The sequence below is a fragment of the Melozone crissalis genome, unplaced genomic scaffold (genome assembly GCF_028551555.1).
Source record: "Melozone crissalis strain CALT ecotype California unplaced genomic scaffold, PUWL_Pcris_2 ptg000034l_1, whole genome shotgun sequence".
Taxonomy (NCBI): domain Eukaryota; kingdom Metazoa; phylum Chordata; class Aves; order Passeriformes; family Passerellidae; genus Melozone; species Melozone crissalis.
Genome location: NW_026535812.1, coordinates 26030379 through 26050313, shown reverse-complemented (window position 1 = coordinate 26050313; position 19935 = coordinate 26030379). Strand labels below are relative to the sequence as shown.

The 19935-nt window shown below is 40.4% G+C and overlaps 1 protein-coding gene across 1 annotated transcript; it reads right to left on the bottom strand.

The window, feature by feature from the left end:
* Positions 1-684: 684 nt before the first annotated feature.
* Positions 685-18863, bottom strand: CP (ceruloplasmin). The gene is made up of 19 exons (XM_054282278.1): positions 18709-18863; positions 16848-17092; positions 15717-15929; positions 15032-15205; positions 14210-14464; positions 12858-13023; positions 11766-11905; positions 11091-11222; positions 9944-10155; positions 9288-9438; positions 7601-7813; positions 7050-7257; positions 5763-5902; positions 5160-5288; positions 4489-4595; positions 3560-3776; positions 2760-2899; positions 2195-2357; positions 685-1133 (listed from the first exon to the last, which is right to left on the bottom strand). Exons 1-19 carry the CDS (start codon positions 18861-18863, stop codon positions 1063-1065), a joined length of 3231 nt encoding a protein of 1076 aa, XP_054138253.1. The 3' UTR covers positions 685-1062.
* Between the last annotated feature and the right edge of the window lie 1072 nt (positions 18864-19935).

Sequence of the window (19935 nt, the reverse complement as noted above, 5' to 3'; positions counted from 1 at the left end):
AGCTAAAATACATTAACAAAAAAAAAAAGACAAATCAAAAATAATTTAACTTACTCACATAGCATTCCTGCTACAGGTAAAATGAATTAGCTAATTTACTGATAGGTATTATGCTGGTTTCAGTGTAACGGTTAAAAAAGACCTAAGCAATTTAGGCTTGTTAAAGAGAAGCAGGCCTAAAGCCTAGATATCTTGCTTCCCTTGCCTGTCCCATACATCTTTCCTTCTCATTTGGCACAAATCTAACATGAGGAGTTGGGTTATTGAAATGCAACCATATCTCTCTTACAGTTTTTATTTTTGAGTAGCATCAGCTGTGCTCTAACACTGCTGCTTCCACCTGTCAGGAAACACTTTCTTTTTCCTTCGCCAAGAGCTGCAACAGCAAAATGATTCCACTGCAGGGTTCGTCAGAGCAAAGCTTTTCAGTACCATAGGTACTAAACTTTGGCCTTCACTCTCTGCATTTCATCAGGCTTATTTCAGCCTAATTTTGCCTTGGAATTATTTTCAGAACAGAAAACCAAGTCTTTTAAATGCACATTCTTGAGAGTTACTACTGAATAAAATTGTAAAGTAATTCAATAGAAATAATATAACTATTTTATTAACTGCTCAGTTATACAATACTATATATCTTTTCAGAGTTAACCTATGAATAACTTGATAACCAAATTCCTGTTTTCTAAACATTTACTACAGACATACTAATAAAATGTGACAGTATGATGACTGATACCCCAAATTGTGCTGTTACTCAGGGTTATTTGCAAACTTTAAAAAAAAGTACATTTCATTAGCTCTTCCGTGTTCCTCATCTGCTAAATAACATGCATTAGCCATCACCTAGAATATGTTTCACTTGCAAGATACTGTTTTCATTTACAGAAACATATATTTATAAGCTGTTACATTCATTTAGCTGTTTTAGTCTGTGGTTCTTTTCTTAGCCACGGCCATTATGCGAAATCTTCCAAACGGTGTAGAGATGAGTGGTCCAGAAGAATATTTTCCAAGAAATTAAGGCAGACTTTGGAGTATCACTGTGTTAAAATGCTTTCATCATTCTTGAGTGCCTGGCACACCTTTACGCTTGAACTGATTGAATAATCTTGGGAACAGAGACTGCGTGTCTAGAGGGAGAAAAATAGCTTTATTGTACATTTCATCAAAAGAATAGTCTGTGCATGCGGCCAGCAGAGTCCAAAATGAGCACAGGGGGTTCAAGTATGCTGTGGACATTTTGAGTTAGATTTAAAAACAACTTTAAGATGCAATGAGGGTTACATTTTAATGCAGTCTAGATGGTTAATAATAAAAAAAATCTGATGTACTGCTGATCCAAGTTGAAAGTCTGTTTTTACATGTCTTTCTGTATACTCTTAAATGAGCCTTGTTATTGTCTGGACATATGGCATAACATACTCTGTAACATACTCAGTTTTAGTGTTTATAAAATTGAATTAGGTTCTGTTTCATATTCCAGTGGTTTATCAAATAGAATTAGATTTTCTGTTTAACATTGCATTCTGTATTTTTTAGCATAGCTAAAATGTAAATCACATGGTTGTATATATATACATACATCACATATTTTGAATTATTTCTACTGTTCTCTTTCTCTCAATACCTGTTATGCTCTGTCTTTTGAGTACCGAAAAATGTTGGTTTTAAAATTGAATTAACTTTTTAGAAACAGTAACTTTTCTTCAAAATTCAAGTTTTTTCACTGGCGATATTGCCAGAGCAAGGTAATAGTGTCCGTAAAGCTACAATATGCCCCTGAGAAAGTAAACACTATTTTAGTTTTTCAGTACTTCAGCTGTATGGGGATGATGAATTCATCTGTATTTATCAGTGTTGCTTGTTTTAACAAAGATTGAGATGAAGTCTGTCACTACTGGGTACAGAAATACTCTGTCTCATGAAGAATTCTTTTTAAATAAAAAAAATCTGTCATGTAGATATCATGGATGGTAAGTTGAAGTAATAGTCAGTTATCATCCAGTCCTTTAACTGCTTCATTTTCCTGAGCAGCGCTGAAGGAAGTGTGACCAGGTTGCCTGCAACATCTTGGCTTCTAGACATGGAATACTGCTGGGTGCCTGAACTGGTTCTGAGTACGCTGGCCTGTCCGTGAGCCCCACTGTGCATCTAAAACACAACAAACGTTACCAGGCTCGGTGCCTCTTACCTTCCTTTGGGAGTACAGTGTAGGTCGCTTCCATGCCCGCATGGATGTGGTCGGTAACGTGACAGTGCAGCAGCCACGTTCCAGGGTTCTCTGGGGTCATTTCCACAGTTTGAGATGTCCCAGGGAACAGATCAAAGACATCGGCCCGGTACACCCCTGTTTGCTGCAAGACAAAAAGAAGCGACAGTTAAACTGTGTTAAGCACACGTTCTGTGTATCATTTCTGCTGAAACATCACTGTGTACATCCACTTCATGCTCCAAAGTTTAATAAACTAGCAACTAAGTGGAAATGAAGGAAAACTATAGCTTTTGTCTTACCACAGCCATGAAAAATTCACAGCTATCTTATTGAAATAATTTCTGAGGTTACCAGTGAGCAAATGCTGCTGGCAGATATTCTCTGGCTCCTGTATGTTGATCAAATACAGGTTTGAGGCATAAAACCCTTACGGTCAAAGTACAAGCCCTGCTTAATATTGCAAGATGACTTTGCACCACAGATAACAGTCCCTGATATTTGACTTACCTCTCATTCTTAACACAGCAAGAAAAAGACCTGATACCTTGTAGTCAAAGCTGTGGCCGTGGAAGTGTACTGTGTGAATGTCTATCTCATTGCCCATTCCCACCAGATACCAGCTGACATCATCTCCAACATGCATGGTCAGGCCGTGCAAATTTCCAAACACCTTTCCATTAATGGCTAAAAAGAAGGAAAGTAAGACAGAGAAAACAAATAAGATTTTGTGTATCGTGTATTGTTATCTCTAATACAATACAGATTGAAAGATTTAAAAGCCAATGCCAAACAAAAGTAATGGTTTTGGAGGGTACATGATGAATGGTTGTGTTTATGTTCCCCATTAAACCAGAAAGAAAGACATAATAAAGAAAATGTCTTTGCTGTACATCATTGCTAATGTTGCAGTTTTTAAAGAGCTGTGGGAATTGCAGGTCTTTATTTAAAGATCTGCACTTCCTGTCAATCTTTGTAGAAGAGTAACCTTTACAAAGACATGCTTTCAGGATTCACATAGACTTTCCAACATATCCAGAGCAGTTGTTTGCTGACATCAAATCAGAACTTAAAATTTCATTTTTATTCTTTCTCTACTAAAACTTCAACATAATAATATACTAGGGGATTTTGTTGTTGGTAAGGGTTTTTTTAACTTGTGAAAAAAAGAGTCATTCACTGGCATTAGCAGTGTTTTCAAGTAAAGTTTGAGTAAAGTTTTTCAGGCCTTCTGTCCTGGAACTGGAAATTCAAGGGGCTGAGAAAGTTGAATTTATATACATACACTTTCAAATACATAATTTTGTAGAATTTGCAGAGCTATATGAACTAAATTGGGAAACATACCATGCATTTTATTACTTTCAAGGAATCTCTCATCCTCTTTGTCAACAAGGTGTGGGTTGGTAGAATACATTTTAATGTTTTCATCCAAGTACCATGACTCATTTTCATCAAAAACCATAAAGAGAAGAGCAAACTGAACTTTCTTTTTAGTATGGAATGATGGCAGGTAATGTCTGTGATACACAATGAGTGTGCCTATTAATCCACTGTAAGTGTCCTGAAATGACAAATGAAAACCCACATAACTGGAGGATATAACTAAACAGAGGTACTTTCCATGACATGCAGGAATCCTTTTACTATCTTCACAGCTATCAGTATCTGGGAAGAAGAGAAGTCAATGTCAAACAAAGTTATTTCTCCACTGTTACATGTTACGCAGAAATCAAGTTCAATGTTGACTACTTTATTTTTATCTCTTGTTATAAACATTTCTTCCATATTAATTTACTGGTCTTTTTTCAAACTATTTTTATAATTTTGAGCTTGATTTCCATTCAAAATATACTTGTTGACACTGTTTGTATTTATTGAGACAATGGCAAGAATACATTCATTTCCATTAAAAATACTATGTTAAGCTAATTCATGTTTGGTAAAAAATGGCAGAGTTGTGTTTCATAGTTGCATTTTAGTTTTCCCCCAGATGACTGATTAGATATTGAGCAAGCTATGAAGTGTTAGCTTTAAGAAGCGAATGTGAGATGATCTATACTAACAGCAGAACAACCAGGAAGAAAACCATGAATGTCTGTAGCAATGAATTTCTGCCCTGACGTTCTTTCAACTTGCCTTCAAGAAGCATATAAATTCAAAGGTATGGTAATAGGGGAAATACCTTAGCAGAGAAAGCAGAAAAATTTTCAAACTCATCTACGTTGACTATATCTATGTTGGAGACACAAACAAAACTGATATCAATAATATACCTTAACGATGTCCACTGTTGAATGGTATGGCCACGCAATGCAGTGTGAATCTCCTCTCCCAGGACTAGATCTCTCTGGGATTTTCCACACATACATTGTTGTATCACCTGAATTAAATAAGTATCAATTAGTTTTTGAAGTTTTCAATGTGCTGACCCAGGTGGTCATCATGAAGCAGATGTTATTTCTATTTACAGCTTATTATATTTGTCTTGAAGTTGCCCTTCCCATTTACTGCACTGGCTAGCTGATGGCCCCTTCTGCAGATCTACGATTCTTCCTGACAATGGTTTTGTGTGTGTGAGTGTGTCTGCACTGTCCTGTTCACCATGCTTAACAGTCGGTTGAATATTTTGTAAAGATCACAGAGGAAATTGAGAAGTAATGGCATAAGCTATGCTTTCCCTATGGAGCCAAATCTGTTTGCTTTCATGAAAGCTGCAGCCTTTTTTTGTATCAAAAAATTACTGATCAGTCAAGGGCTAGGACACACAGAAATAATTATGAGGGGCATTTGAACTGTAGAAATATTTGTCACAATCAGCATCAAAAATTTAAGAACTTGAGGCAGGACGAACAAAAATTATGTTCATCCTGCTTCTGGAAGCTTGCTAAATCTTACCAGAAGTCTTGATGTTACCTGCTGGAAATAAAAAAGGGTGGTTTGATACCTGGGTTAGTCACAGCAACAACAGAACTGTCTGTTTTCACTCCATGGGCATGGATAGAATAAGGTCTTGATGCTAAGTTTTTAAAAACTATTATAATTTTATCTCCAGTGTTTGACACAAGCAGTGGCCCTGTTGGATTGAAAAGAAAGATTAACTTGGTTTTACAAAACATCAGAACAGACAGAGAGCCAGTTTGTTGTGTTCCAATTCACAACATTGGCTTATAAGTCAGATGAAAACTGTATGAAGAAAATGTTCATTATGACATGCCAACTTGAGATGTTAAATTTAGGCCTCTACATCTCAAGTTCTGAGCACTTACTGTGTACCTGAAGTCAGTTTGGATGTTGCTGCCCAGTTTTATGCTGACTTAAAATCTCTGACCAAGCAGCTAACCAAAAGGGTTTTTTTTGCCTTGTAGAGCAAGCAATGCTATCTTGCAGGGAAAGCACTGCAGTAAAAGTAGCAGTTCCAAGTAGGTTTTCCATTCAGATTGAGGCAATTTTTTGTGGGTAGACCTGCACTCAATATTATTCAAATAGTATCTTTTGATTTGTGTGACTACATTTTTTGCATTTTTAAAACTGAACATGATGACTTTACCTTGAATTTCCAGGTGTTGCTGCTCCTTTGCTCTGTTTTTGGGAGTACTGAATGTCTGATCGGTGTACTCACGATATACTACCTTTTTGTACTTTGAGCCAATGAATTTGTCATCTTTATTTAAAAATAGATTGCCAGGGCTGCCAAAAGAAGAAAGAAATGCATTCCTTCATGTATTTTAGAACATCTTTTGCAGGTATGTGAATTAACTATCAAGCAAGAATCTGGCTCAAAAGAAATAGTAATCTCATAAACTGAAAGAGTAATCTCATAAACTGCAAGTATCTTCAACATGAAAACATTCTTGTTAAGCTGGGAGGTTCCCCTTTAGAAGGTTAAAAACCCCACTATAAATAGATCAAGTCTATGGTACTTGAAAGAATGCTGAGTGCTTGGCCTGGCAAATGCCACAAATTGCATGAAGACACACAGCAACTTGCACACTGAAAAACAGAGCCTTTGGCAACTTCAGTGTACGTCTGAAATGAAGCCTAAAACTTGTAAAGCTGAACTGCATGGGAAGTGGACACAATATGGGGGGGGAAAGTCTGGCAACAGCATAGTCCATATTACTTGTGCTTAGAATTATGTCAGAGTCCACTGGTATACAGGGCAAAATATGTACTATCAAACTGAGGAAAAAAGAAGAAAATACAATTAAGTTAATAACAAAATACAGTTACAATCTGCTACTCAAGTAATTCAGGTAGAACACAGAAATTCATCATTCTTGTTTAGCCTTTTCTGCTAATTGGCATGAACTAGTTTATCCAATCAGTTCTCTCTCACTGAGATTCAAATACTGGAAATAAAACACCAAGACAACAAGCTTCATGATCAGTGAATTCATTCATGAATGTATCTTGTGTAAGCTCATGAAATTGAGAGGGGTCAAAGAACCTTACTCAGACTACAAATAAACATGAGACAAAGACCTTGTTTATCAGGACATAGTCATCGTAGATAAAATGACAATGAACATTTTAAGCTTTCCACATCAAGGACTACCAACATCAGTAAATAACAAATGCACGTGCATTATCCAGGATCCATTAAAATCTGCACCTGTCCCACAGAAGATCTGTGTGATTTCTCGAGCATTGTGCTGTCTGGCTCAGTTACATGGCAGCACTGCTGGGGAAGGAGAAATTCGAGTGAACCCAAAATATGTTTGTGAAAAGAAAGTGTGTCTAGAAATGTTTGGAAGAGGAAAAGTTTCAGAGGAGAAGTGAGTTGCTCCTTCACTTTTGTTTTGCATTTTTTTTCCCCGTGTATATTCTGAAGTACCTTTCCTCATGGTATTGATGCCGCTCGAATTCCCATGTCCTGTTAGGAGAATAGTCCCATTCAACTTCCACTGCAGCAATGTAGTAAATCTTTTCACGCAAATACATAGATAAATCTACATTCCACCGGTGGCATTTTTTCACTTTGTATTTCTGTTTCATGCCCCCAGTGTAGTGGTCTGCTGTCAGGCAGGACACCTCAAAAACTCCTAGGGGTCATAAATGAAACAAAGACTTGAGGAGACCGAGACACAGATTATTGCTCATATAAGCAATATCTTAATATAATTATCTCATATAAGCAATGTCCAAAATCTTTGTGCAGCATGGCTACTTGTAGTAATAAAATTCAGCATACAGAGGAGCTAGGAAAATCAAGGATTTAGCATTAAGAACATATGTCCTTACAGTTTGCTGCCCTTCAAACACAACTGAGCATAGTTTTAGCACCAGGATCAATATACCACCTACTTAAAGCTTGTGTCTATGCACAAAGCATTCACAGATAACAGTTTCTGCATTAGTAATAGGATTTTAAAATAAGACATTTACCTTCAGAATCAGGCTTCATAATAGCTGTAAGAACTGTATGTGGAAACAGATTTGCTGTATCCCTTCTTGTTCCTTTAGTTACAAATGTGTTTTCTGAGAAGTATATCCCATGGACATCAACTTCTGAACCCAAGCCCATCAAATGCCAGGAAACAACACTTCCTTTGCACATCTCCAGACCAGGCTGATTTCCATACATATAACCATTAATGGCTATAGAAGATTTGAGAAAGCAAAAGCCACCTTGATTAATATACTACTTAATTCTGCAATAGAGATTAACTAATAAACACTTCAGATGTAATGTCATGCCTTAGACTGACAGAAATATCAATGATAAAAGACTTTTATCACATCAACAAAACTAAAGAATCAATTCAAGCAAAACAACTTTTAAACCCCAGTGTTTAATTTCCAACAGTTTCCCTTTTCAATGTCCACAGCCCATATCTACTTTGGCCAACTGGAAATTTCCCTGCTTTCTACTTGTCATGTATACAGGATGCATAAAAGATCCTGTTTTATACCCTGCAACAGCCTGCAGGTGTAGAGTGGAGGCAATCAGAGGGGTTTTTTCATTTGAGTTACTAACCCTTTCTAGATAGCCCTTTGCAAAACTTTCAAATCCTGGGCTTCTCATGTACTACTGAATGCTCAGCACCAAGAGTCTGGAAACAGGAATGGCCTGAGGGGAATTTTTTAAAAATGCATAAAACAAATATGTTTAAAGATTATGTCTTACTAGCAGGGTTAGGGCCTGAGGGTAAAAACGTCTCTTTCCCATGAAACTTGAAAAACATTTCTGCAGTGCTAAAACACGATCAGTGTGAAACTCAGTTCTGCCCTATTAAAGAAGCAAAGAGCCATTCTGAGGCAAAGTCTAGCTGGCAGATGGGGGGAAGGGATCCCTGCCCTCTGCCCAGCACTGCTGAGGCCACACCTGCAGGGCTGTGCTGAATGCTGGGCTCCCTCGTTTGGAAGACATGAACACACTGCACAGAGGGCAACAAAGGGCCACAAGGATGATGAAAGGACAAGAAACCATCTCTTCCTACAGGGAAAGGCTGAGGGAGCTGTGATGACCCTTCAGCCTGAGGAAGGGGCAGCTTGGGGCATCTCACCCACCTGTACAAACACCTTCAGGGAGAGCGCCAAGAGGATGGAGCCAGGCTCTTCCCAGTGGTACCCAGTGACAGGGACAGAAGCCCTGCTGACACTAACAGACACCAAATGACACACAGGAGAATCCCTCCAAAGATCAGGAAACACTGTGAGGCTGACCAAGCACTGGCAGAGGCTGTAACTCTGTGAAAAACCTCCTTTCAACTACACCATCTGCAAAGCAGAGGTCACTATGAGTGCAACCAGTCAGCTTGTCTTGCTGACTGGTTGCACTCATAGTGTTGCATCCAGGCTGAAGACTCAATTCTGCTTTCTATCTGCTCAAAGTGGTACATAACCATGCTAAATCCTCAACTGTCATGCAACACTTTGAACAGCTGGCATTGTACTTTAAACTACCACATTTGGTTGAAACTGAATTGCACAGAAATGTTTGGGTTTTTTCCCCACCGGAAAGGAATGAAAGGTGTCTGCATTATACAGCTTTCCTGCCTCAAACATGAAACCATTAAAGTAAAAACCTTACTGCAGAAATTAATATTTCACTGACTTATAATTTTCTTACAGTGCATTTTGTTAGACTCTTGGAAGTCTTCATCATCTTTGTCAATTTTATCAGGACTTAGTGTAAACATCAAAATATTTTCATCCAAATACCAGCTCAGATTCTCATCAAATACTGTGGCAAGTAGAAAAAACTCCATGTTCACATTTTTCTGTTGAGAAGAAATAGTAGAAGGGAAAGTAGAAATGAATGAACAGAAAATGTCAGGGGGAAAACTCCTATGTTGTAATATTTTATGAGTACAAGTCACAAAATAGAGTAAATGCATACATTGATGCTGCATTCTGATAATCTCAAAGCTCTGTAATTGCTGTATCTGGTAACTAAATATCTACTGCTAATGTTCATTCTATCAGCAACGACCACCTCTGGAACTGAGTTTGTATTTGAGCTTTAAAATCTCTACATTTTCCTAGAGATTCTCATCCTATCTGAGACTTGAATGCCAGTAGCAGCTCATGACAGTGGTGTTTTCACATAGCAGTGACTGTCTTTCTGGAGCCATATTGAAAACCAACCCTACTTTCTTCATGTTGTTTATTCCCCTTAGGACATTGGTGAAACTGTAATGTGGAGAGGAGGTGGTGCAGTCTCAGAACAGAAAGCAAATTCAGCTGTGGCAACGCAAATGTTTCCATTTTTCTTCTTTGACTGACCTGTTTCCCAGAAGAAAGCAGAGCTCCTTTCCTGCACACTAGGAGAGGCCCCACAAGGCCAGAGCTGGTGTCTCTGACAGCATCCACGGCTGAGTAATAAAGCCAGGTTAAGCAGTCTGGGTCTTGGTCTGTGGGACCCACATCTTCTGGCACATCCCATTCATATGTAAATGTGGTGCCGGGACTCACATGAGAGGCTGGCGATCCAGTACCTATTACAGAAATCAGGGTTGGGAGTTATGCCGAGTGCACATCCTTTCATTTCTCACCTGCAGCCCATGGGCAGGTGCTAAGCGGGTGCTCAGCCCATGGGCAGGTGCTCAGCGGGCCTTGCAGCCCATGGGCAGGTGCTAAGCGGGCACTCAGCCCATGGGCAGGTGCTCAGCGGGCGCTGCAGCCCAGGGGCGGGTGCTCAGCGGGTGCTCAGCGGGCGCTGCAGCCCAGGGGCGGGTGCTCAGCGGGTGCTCAGTGGGCGCTCAGCCCAGGGGCGGGTGCTCAGCGGGCGCTGCAGCCCAGGGGCGGGTGCTCAGCGGGCGCTCAGCGGGCGCTGCAGCCCAGGGGCAGGTGCTCAGCCGGTGCTCAGCCCATGGGCGGGTGCTCAGCGGGTGCTCAGCCCAGGGTCAGGTGCTCAGCCGGTGCTCAGCCCATGGGCAGGTGCTCAGCGGGCGCTGCAGCCCAGGGGCGGGTGCTCAGCGGGTGCTCAGCGGGCGCTGCAGCCCAGGGGCGGGTGCTCAGCGGGTGCTCAGCGGGCGCTGCAGCCCAGGGGCGGGTGCTCAGCGGGTGCTCAGTGGGCGCTCAGCCCAGGGGCAGGTGCTCAGCGGGCGCTGCAGCCCAGGGGCAGGTGCTCAGCCGGTGCTCAGCCCATGGGCGGGTGCTCAGCGGGCGCTGCAGCCCAGGGGCGGGTGCTCAGCGGGTGCTCAGCGGGCGCTGCAGCCCAGGGGCAGGTGCTCAGCGGGTGCTCAGTGGGCGCTCAGCCCAGGGGCAGGTGCTCAGCGGGTGCTCAGTGGGCGCTCAGCCCAGGGGCGGGTGCTCAGCGGGTGCTCAGTGGGCGCTCAGCCCAGGGGCAGGTGCTCAGCGGGCGCTGCAGCCCAGGGGCGGGTGCTCAGCGGGCGCTCAGCGGGCGCTCAGCCCAGGGGCAGGTGCTCACCAGCTCCGAAGCGCGCCCCGGCCCCGCTCCTGCGGGTGCTCACGCCGTGCGCCTGGATGCTGAACGGGCGCCTGGCCTTGTTCCGGAAGGTCACCCTGATGCGCTCGCCCACTTCAGCCCTGATCACGGGTCCTGGAAAAGTGTACACGGTCTAATTATGGGATATTTCTATCAAATGTCAACCTGAATTTATGGCATGCAGTGGCTGCCTCCTTTTTCCCTTGCACGAGGAATGCCCCTGGGCCTCTGTGGCCACAGGCCAGGTCCCTGGCATGTGGCCTGAATCACATAACTGCCCAACAGCAACCAATTCCAGTTCACTTGGAGGCCCAGTGACTTTCAGGACAGTTACATCCCTTTGGAAAGCGATTTACAGACATTAGCACCATTAGCAGCAAGGCTGTCAATAGAACTAGAGCTGCCTAGCCTGGCCTTGTAATTAAGTGCCTGACCTTTGGAGACCATGGCAGGCTCCTGCAGGGAATCTGGGTACCGTGGCAGCGTTGCATCAAGAGCTTCTTTACACCGTGGGGGAAACCACAGGCACTAGTGACTGCCAGAGGCAGGGAGAGCTAAGGGCTTCTCCTTGGAGGTTGGAGCACTGCTTACTAACCAGTAGAAGTGACTGTTTACTCTCATAAATCTTTGACACAAAAAAATTTTAGACTTTCTTACCTAGGAGTCCAAAGTGTGCTTCCTCTGCAAGCCTTTTTTTATGTTTAGTGAAAGAGCCATCGGTATATTCTTTGTAAATTGCTTTTTTGTAGGAGCCACCAATTCTTGTCTCACTTTGTTCAAAAAAGATGTGAGATTCACTGTGTAAAAGAAATTGCAAAAGATGCAAGCACTTCAACTCAAAATGCTCAGTTGTAAAAAAGCAGTCAGACCTCAATTCTGTTTTCAGAGCTATGGCATGCTGAGTTTATCTTTTGGGTTTCTTTTCAGTGGTATGGTCACACACTTATATGCAGTGACTTAGAAGTTGTGCAGGAATCCATTATCCTTCACTAACTTCTCATTAAGAAAAAGCCACTGTGCTGAGCTGCCCTTACAAAGCCAGTCTGCTTAGAGACTCATTAACGATGATTTCTAGTCAACGTTTCATAATCTTGAATTTACTCTTCTTTTAATTAGAAGTTACAAAAATTAAACAGGAGCAGATACAAATACCAAGAATATGTAACATCTATATAAAAAGTGAAAAGATTCAGTCGACACTTCTACTCTTTCAGAAAGAACCTTTCAGTGTTTTCCAAGAACTTTTCAAACATTGGACTGTGCTGCATTGCTTGTGGAAGAGCAAGCAGATGAAAAACTTGAGGAATCAATGTATTCCGTGTATCCAGGTCATGAATACGTAAACACAGTGTAAAGGGCAAAGCTATCTCTTGCAATTTGTTTTCTACATGAGATGCTGTTAGCATGAGTTTCATCATTGAAGGCAATGGTCATGATCTCCTGCTTTGTTCCCTAACTCAGGATAATCAACCATCTTGAATAATAAGGAGTCATAGCCTATATATGACATAATAATTCACCTTAATCACAGTGAAACAACTAACATAGCAGCAAAATTTAAGGTAAGATCACAGGGAAAACAAATGACCTAATTTGGTCTGATATTTATTCTAGCACTAATACTTAAGCACAGATGAGGACAATGAGCAATTATGCTTAAAAGTCAGTTCTGCCATATGCTTACCTTACTTAGCATGCTTAAATAAATTCTTCTTGGAAAATGAAACTTCTTTAATTAGAGGCATTTACCTGTCAACAATTAATTCTTGTCCTGTAAAATGGTTCACTGCAGATGGACCATAATTCCAGATGATCTCTTCAGCAGCAAGGAAGTACTGTCTTATCTTTGTACTCTTACTGTGACCTGGTGTGGATTTCTTACAATCTTCTACTTTAAAAAGGGCCTGCATACCACCTGGGAAAAAAAGAGGTAGAGAAACCCGGGCAGAAGGAACTGCATTTTGTTTTCTCTTTCCCTGCGTCCAACAGCTCTTCTGTTCCCTGGACAATTCCCCCACCATTGATGGATGTGTAAATCACAAAATGGAAGATAAATGCTATAAAAGAAGGTGTGCCAGCTGAGCTAGGATATAGAAACACAGCTGTGGTATCCACAGCAGGCAGACAGGCGTGGTAAAGGGCATTCTGCTTGTAAAGCTGCCACTGGCATGGCAAAGAGGATTAGGGCAGAGTGGACACGGTGCTGTCCATGAACCATCCAGCCAAGGCCTGACCGTCCTCTATCTAAATATAAACAACTTACTTGTGGAACTCCCAAGTCTGCATCCTAAGGGAAGCAGTTAGCATATCTGATTGCTGGAGACATAAATAATATAGTGAAGAGAGCCCTTTTCCAGCTACAAATCAGGCCAATTTTTAGGGTGTATGTCTTGGCCAGAATGCCTCAGCCGTATCAGGATACTGCTTGATCTGATAAAGTTTGGAACCTCTGTGTCTTTGAATCTGTAGGTTACACACTTTTTATTTTGGAGTTTTCAAATCTTGGAGAATGATTTTCAGTTCTGTGTTCTTTCCCACTTCTGTGATAAATCACTTTGCTCACAGGAATATAGATCATTCAAAAGCCTGGAATTAGCTTCTAAGTATTTAACATGGCTATTAAAACTGAAAACACAGGACACTGCAGACAAGCAAAAAGAACATCTCTGCTTATTCATGAATGCACTTTCCAGAACATGTCTTTGTCAGCAGGCAAGTTGGCCTGCCTGTTCTGTGCCCCTTTTCAAAGACGGAATGAGCCCCAATTTTCCTGTCGGCAAACAGAAAATTGCGGTTAGTTATCTCCAGCAGGGGGCAAACATCATGCTGGGTTTTTGCCCAACGGCGAGGCTTGCAAAAATGCAGTTGGGCTAAGTGCTGCCAGCTGCTGCTGATGCCCATTAGGGAAAAGAATCCCTTGATTCCCATAGGTACAGGCTCAAACCCATCTAATGCACTTGTAGGCATTTCAGTTACTCTGAGAGTTTTTTTTTACCTAGAGGAGAATATTGCCTGGCATATCACCAGGTCAAGAGCCCTGCAAAAGGGACTCAGTAAACTCTTAAGGTAAAAAGTTCTGATCACTGAAACTTGTGCTGTACCTTGGATGTGGTCATTCACTTGGCAGCTGAGCAGCCATTCCCCAGGGCTCCTCGGGACCATGACAGCATCAACGAATGTGGCTGGGAAGAGGCTGATGGTGTCAACCCGATGATGCCTTTCTATTAAAGTCTGTCCATGAAAGTAGGCTGAATGGATATCAGCTTCATTACCCATGCCAAAAAGATGCCATTTTATCTTATCTTCCACACACATTGTGAGGTTTGGGAGGTATCCATACATGTATCCATTGATTGCTAAAATAAATGTTATTTATTACAGTTAATTTCACTGACCTTAGGATGTTTTCTTCAAATGCAGGTATCATTGCTCTATTCTTCAAAATAGAAAGAGCTTCAAAAGCAAGCTCCACACTTTTCAAAATCACTGTCAGTACCAGACACATGCTTCCTCTACATAGCTATGATTCTGGAATATGTGCCAGAGCCAGAGGTATCTTATTTGTTTACACTAACAGTAAGAACTGCTTTTCTAAACTATGAAATTATAGTACAGAGCTCAGAAATAAGAAACAGAACAAAGTAACACAACTCTGTTTACACTGCCTGGGAAAATTACACTGGCAAAGATCTTCATGGCCCTAAGAATTTTATATCACAACTCCAAAGATTTGATTGTACAATACTTGCCATCACTTTTAAATTTTAAAATTTTTATTTAAAAGAATCTGTCTTAATCCTCTAAGAAGTATTTCTGATTTTAAAAAAAATAAAATTCTACAATTCATCTTTAAAAGAGACAAGACAGAAAAATATTACTTCATGAGATCAGTGACAAGCAACATTGATGTAATGTTCTCTCACAGTGCATTTTATTGCTTTCCTGGAAGTCCTCATCATCTTTGTCCACTTTGGAAGGCTCAAAACAGTATGTTCTGATATTGTCCTCTAGGTACCAACTGAGATTTTCATCCACCACAGAAAACATAAGGATAAATTCAGCATCAAAGTGTTGATCAGTGTCCCTATTCATTGTATCTGAAAAACAAAAGGGTATATTCAAAATCTTGGTAACTAACATTAATATTTTTGTCAGTTTTAACTCTAGCCTCAGTAGGGCTGGACCCTGTTTACTTCATGTTTTGACACTTTCCTTGAGCATGACTGTATGCATAAACATATAGACACACTTAAGAAACGAAATATCCCTTTTGATAGATTCTATAAAATTACTGAGAATAAATATTGCATGTTAATCTCTTTCTTATATTAGTATTTACAATTCCTTGCACACTGCTAGCATAGCACGTCTCACTCATATGGATTTGTGAACAAAGCATTCTGCAAAGTAGATTCACTCTCATACACAAAATCAGACTACTTCCCACACTATTGAAGGCAGCTCATTGAGAAGACCAAAATCAGTTATTTCAAAATAAATGGTAATCTTCTCCTCTTCCAGGAAATTATTTTGCTGGTATTTATCAATAATAATTACCAATCACCTTGCATGTGTATTTATTTACTCACTTATTTATTTATGGTTTACCTTTCCTGCAAATTATTAAAGGCCCAACAAGCCCTGAGGCCACATCTCTGGGAGCATCGATGTGGGAGTGGTAAGCCCTGGTTACGCAGTCTGCGTCTGCCTCAGCTGGGCCTTGATCCTCTGTCACATCCCACGTGTAAGTGTACTGGCCGCCGGGCTCGACAGCATCGTCTCGCTTCTGCAAACCTTGGGTGGAGTCGGGATAAAAGGCACCTGAGGAATTCCACACAGGCACCGTTAGCACAGCACACTCACAGCGGGGTGTAGGACAGCACCTGCCATGTGAAAGCTGATTACATGCTGCAGTAAAATGGACTGAACATCTGAACACAGGTTAAAACCCCACAACTTTTAAATCAGATGAGTAGATGTTTTCTTTCTCGTTAGGAATCTTTTCATTGGCTTTTGAAGTTCATAGGAGTACTTCAATTAATGGCCCATTAAAGTTAGTCCCTAATTTATTTGGAGGGGACTATGTGCTTCCTGTAAAAAAGAGAATAATTCAAGTATTTGTAAAACATTTGTTAAATATTAATCTTGGAAACTGTTCTGAAACATTGCATATGCCCTGAAGGAATATAGGTGTTGCTGGAATGATAGCAACAGAAATAATTCTGAAAGTGTACGTACTGCTACATAATACACTGTTTTGATCTGACAGAGTGTGTCACATGCTAGTTATAGTGAAAACAAATTACTAAGCAGTATCTGTTTTCCCATTTTAAGAAATTCTTGTGTATCTTATATACTATATACATAAATTTAGTGTTAAGAATTTGGAGGAGTACATTATTACTGTTAACAATGTCTTCCTCACAGCATCAAATTTTTATATATCCTCCATACCTCAATCTCTTATATACCTTTATACCTTTATTTTGGTTGAAACACAAATATTCTTATTTCAGGTAAAATGTTGATCTAAAATTGCCTCCTTCACAAATTCCACTTTTGGCTTTGTATTTTACTCTTGAAAATTTCTCAAACTTGGCTCCTATTTTAAATTGATTGTGCCCTAATTTAAATCTCTTTTTACTGGACCAGTCTTCTCCCTGATGGAAGAATACCACTTACACTCAAAGGAATGATTAACTTTTGATAAATTCTGCTCCAGAATGGAATCAAGCTTACCTTCATTTTCTTTTGTGTATCTTACACCATGGGGATGCAGAGTGTAGTTTCTGGAAGCAAAGTTTTTCAAATGAATAGTAATGGAATCTCCAACTTCTCCCTTAATTATAGGACCTAAAAAACCCAGCCAGGAAGGTTTTTCAACTATCACATTATATAAATGATTAGTATACTGAATGTAGATAGCCTTCTTGTAAGTGTTTCCTATCCTGTGTGGTCCTCTTTTCAGAAAGACTTCAGCCTGCCTGTAAAGAAAATACATAAATGCATCTGTCATGTGGTTTTTAATTAATAGTCTCAAATAAAGACCAGGTAACTGCAGCACTGTGCACAACTACATGCAAGTCTTGCGGTAAAATAAGTTAATACTGCCCAAAAATGCAAAGCATTTTCTACAAGGTGGAGTATTGTTTGAGCATATGGGGAAGGAATTGTAGGTGCCTTGGCAAGTGCGGGTCAGAAGTGCAATTAAAATGCCAGACCAGAGCTCCACTTGGAGAGAAAAGGCTCAGTGACTGTAATTCTGAGTGCATGAGGCTCTTGAGCTGCAACCCAAATCGAACATGTATGGTACGGCTCTTCCTGGACCATTTAAACAGCTGCCATGTAGTTGTAGAGTATTCCTCTGCACTGTTTTTCCCTGTCCCTATAAACACCAATCTCTACACAAGCACACCTTCAAAAAGCGTCCAGGTGGAGAAGGGGAATCAGAGCAGCTGAAACTGGAAAGCTTGAAAACTTAAAATAAAAAGGATGGCTCCATTGCAGGCATACAACCACCGAGAACCTGAAATTAATGCAGCATGCAGCATGCCAGCACAGACCAGGGGAAAGCAGTGAAAGTGCAGGGAACAGCAGTGGCTTGCTGTATTGCAGCACAGCTCTGCGGTGCTCAGACAGGATGCCCTGCTTCCACCCCCAGTCACAATTACTAGCCTGCTGAATCCCTGGCAGTGTCCTACAGCTCACAAGGTTTGTGAGTGGAAAAAATGAAAAGCTAACTGCTTCATCTCACCTGATTGAGCGGCAGGTTATGGCTGAGGCTCTCACTAAAGGAAACAAACCACAGGAAATCTTGCAATCCCTCATCCACAGATTAAATGAGAACTGCATTTTTGAGATTTCTGGCTTTCTAATTTCTGATTTTTCTCATCATTGTTTTTGCTTTGATGCAGTCATATATAATTTTTAAGGCAATGAAAAAAGAGAAGAAACTAACAGTTTTCCTCTCTGAAATATTTTTCTGATGCCTTTTATATCTGGATTTTCTTCATTGATTGTTCAGACCTCAGAATGCTTCCCCCCTCCTCACCCTACAAATCTTCAGCCTACTCACTGCTCTCACTCTACACAGGACCCTCTTTGTCTTGTAATGAGCAACCCAGCTCCTCCACTGCGGGTGAAATACCACTGCTTCTGCACCAGTGAAAACCATCCCTGCCAACTGTGAATAACTAAAAAGAAAACCTGTGCTCAGTAGGAAAGTTTTAAATTTATAATTTCTTTTTAAATTTGTCAGTTCTGCATTTAAAAACAAAAACCATCTCTTCAGCACTAGCACCTTAGACATTCAAAATTAAACACCATTAGACATTCAGGGTCTCATTCTAGTCTCTACTGAGTAAATATTTCATTACAACAAGTTCACACTCTACTGCATATTCCAAGGCTTTGAATTAGCACAACATTGGAATGCAATTCTCAAGCAAGCCAGGAAAAAAAATCAAAATTCCCATATATGTTTGACAGAAAATGCACTGACACCAAGACTCATTCCACTGCCTTCACCAAGTTTTCAGTACAGCCCTGGTGACTAAGCCAGATGAAGTTGTAAAAAAGACCTCAACACTGCTTTACTTACTCTTCTTGTGCAAAAAGCTGCCCAGAGATGGCATTGACACTGCCCGGTGTGTAGTTCCAGACAGTCTCTCTAATGCCAATGTAGTACTCCCGGTTCACTGCCCCAGCGTGGCAACAGCAAGAAACCAGCAAGCAGATTAGGAGAAATAGCTTCATTTTGCATTCATGGACCTTGAGGAAAATAAGAAATAAAAACACAGGATGGACACATGCAATTTCCTTTTATATGCTCCTATCTCACCTACTGCCCATATCCTTAACTCCCCCTCCCTGCTCCTGTTCGCTTTTGTGAAAACAATAAAAACAATTGCACAATGTCTCTGTGTGTCAAGAGCAAACAAAAGATTCTGGTAACTTCATCAGTTCAGAAAAGCAAAGAAATTTTTTCTATTTCTGCCAACCGACAATCACACAAAATAGCATTCAGTTTGTTGTAGAGTGCAAATCTTGCCACTGAAATGAAAGCAGATTTAAATGGATTTACAGACTTGGGAATTCTTTAAAAATGTCATCTGTGCTCTGAGCACTGACACAATTATACTCATTCTAAACTATAATTACAAGTTTCCATTGTATGGCAACTTAAAATTATCTGTAATAAGCAGGATATCCTTTGCAGCTATTTTAATACTGGGCAGAAAAATTATGATTATTTTGGATAGAAGACTAATATTCAGAATATAACTAAAATATAGCAGTTTTACCTTAATGACATAAAAATCTAAGTCTTGTTCACCAGGACTATGGTATAAGATAATTCACAAATTTTAATCACTATTCCTATCAGTCACTGCCAGAGTATTTAATTTCTTCATATTTCTACACATCTGGATTAAATTAAGGGTTCTACTTCTCTCTAAATGACAAAGCCAAAGCTGAGATTTTGAAATCTGCCCAAATCTATGAGGAAATTCTGGAGTTTCACAGGTTGATGTCACATGATCAAAATTATTTCTGTAGGGATTTTTTTTCCTTTGCCACAGATGAAGATAAGTAGAGCAGTGTAAAGATCAGCCTATTGGGGTTGCAAATACCCCAATTGTAAATTAGGTGAGGTAAAAATGAGCTTTTACCTTCTATTAAAATACTTTAATTCAAAGTTATTCCTTCATAAATCAGTTGTTCATGAGTATGTAGGTTTTTGATATATTTTTGTTCAGATTTCCATTTGATTGAGGAAGAGACAAAACAACACCAGCAATACCCTTGAAATCTCCACATTTATTTG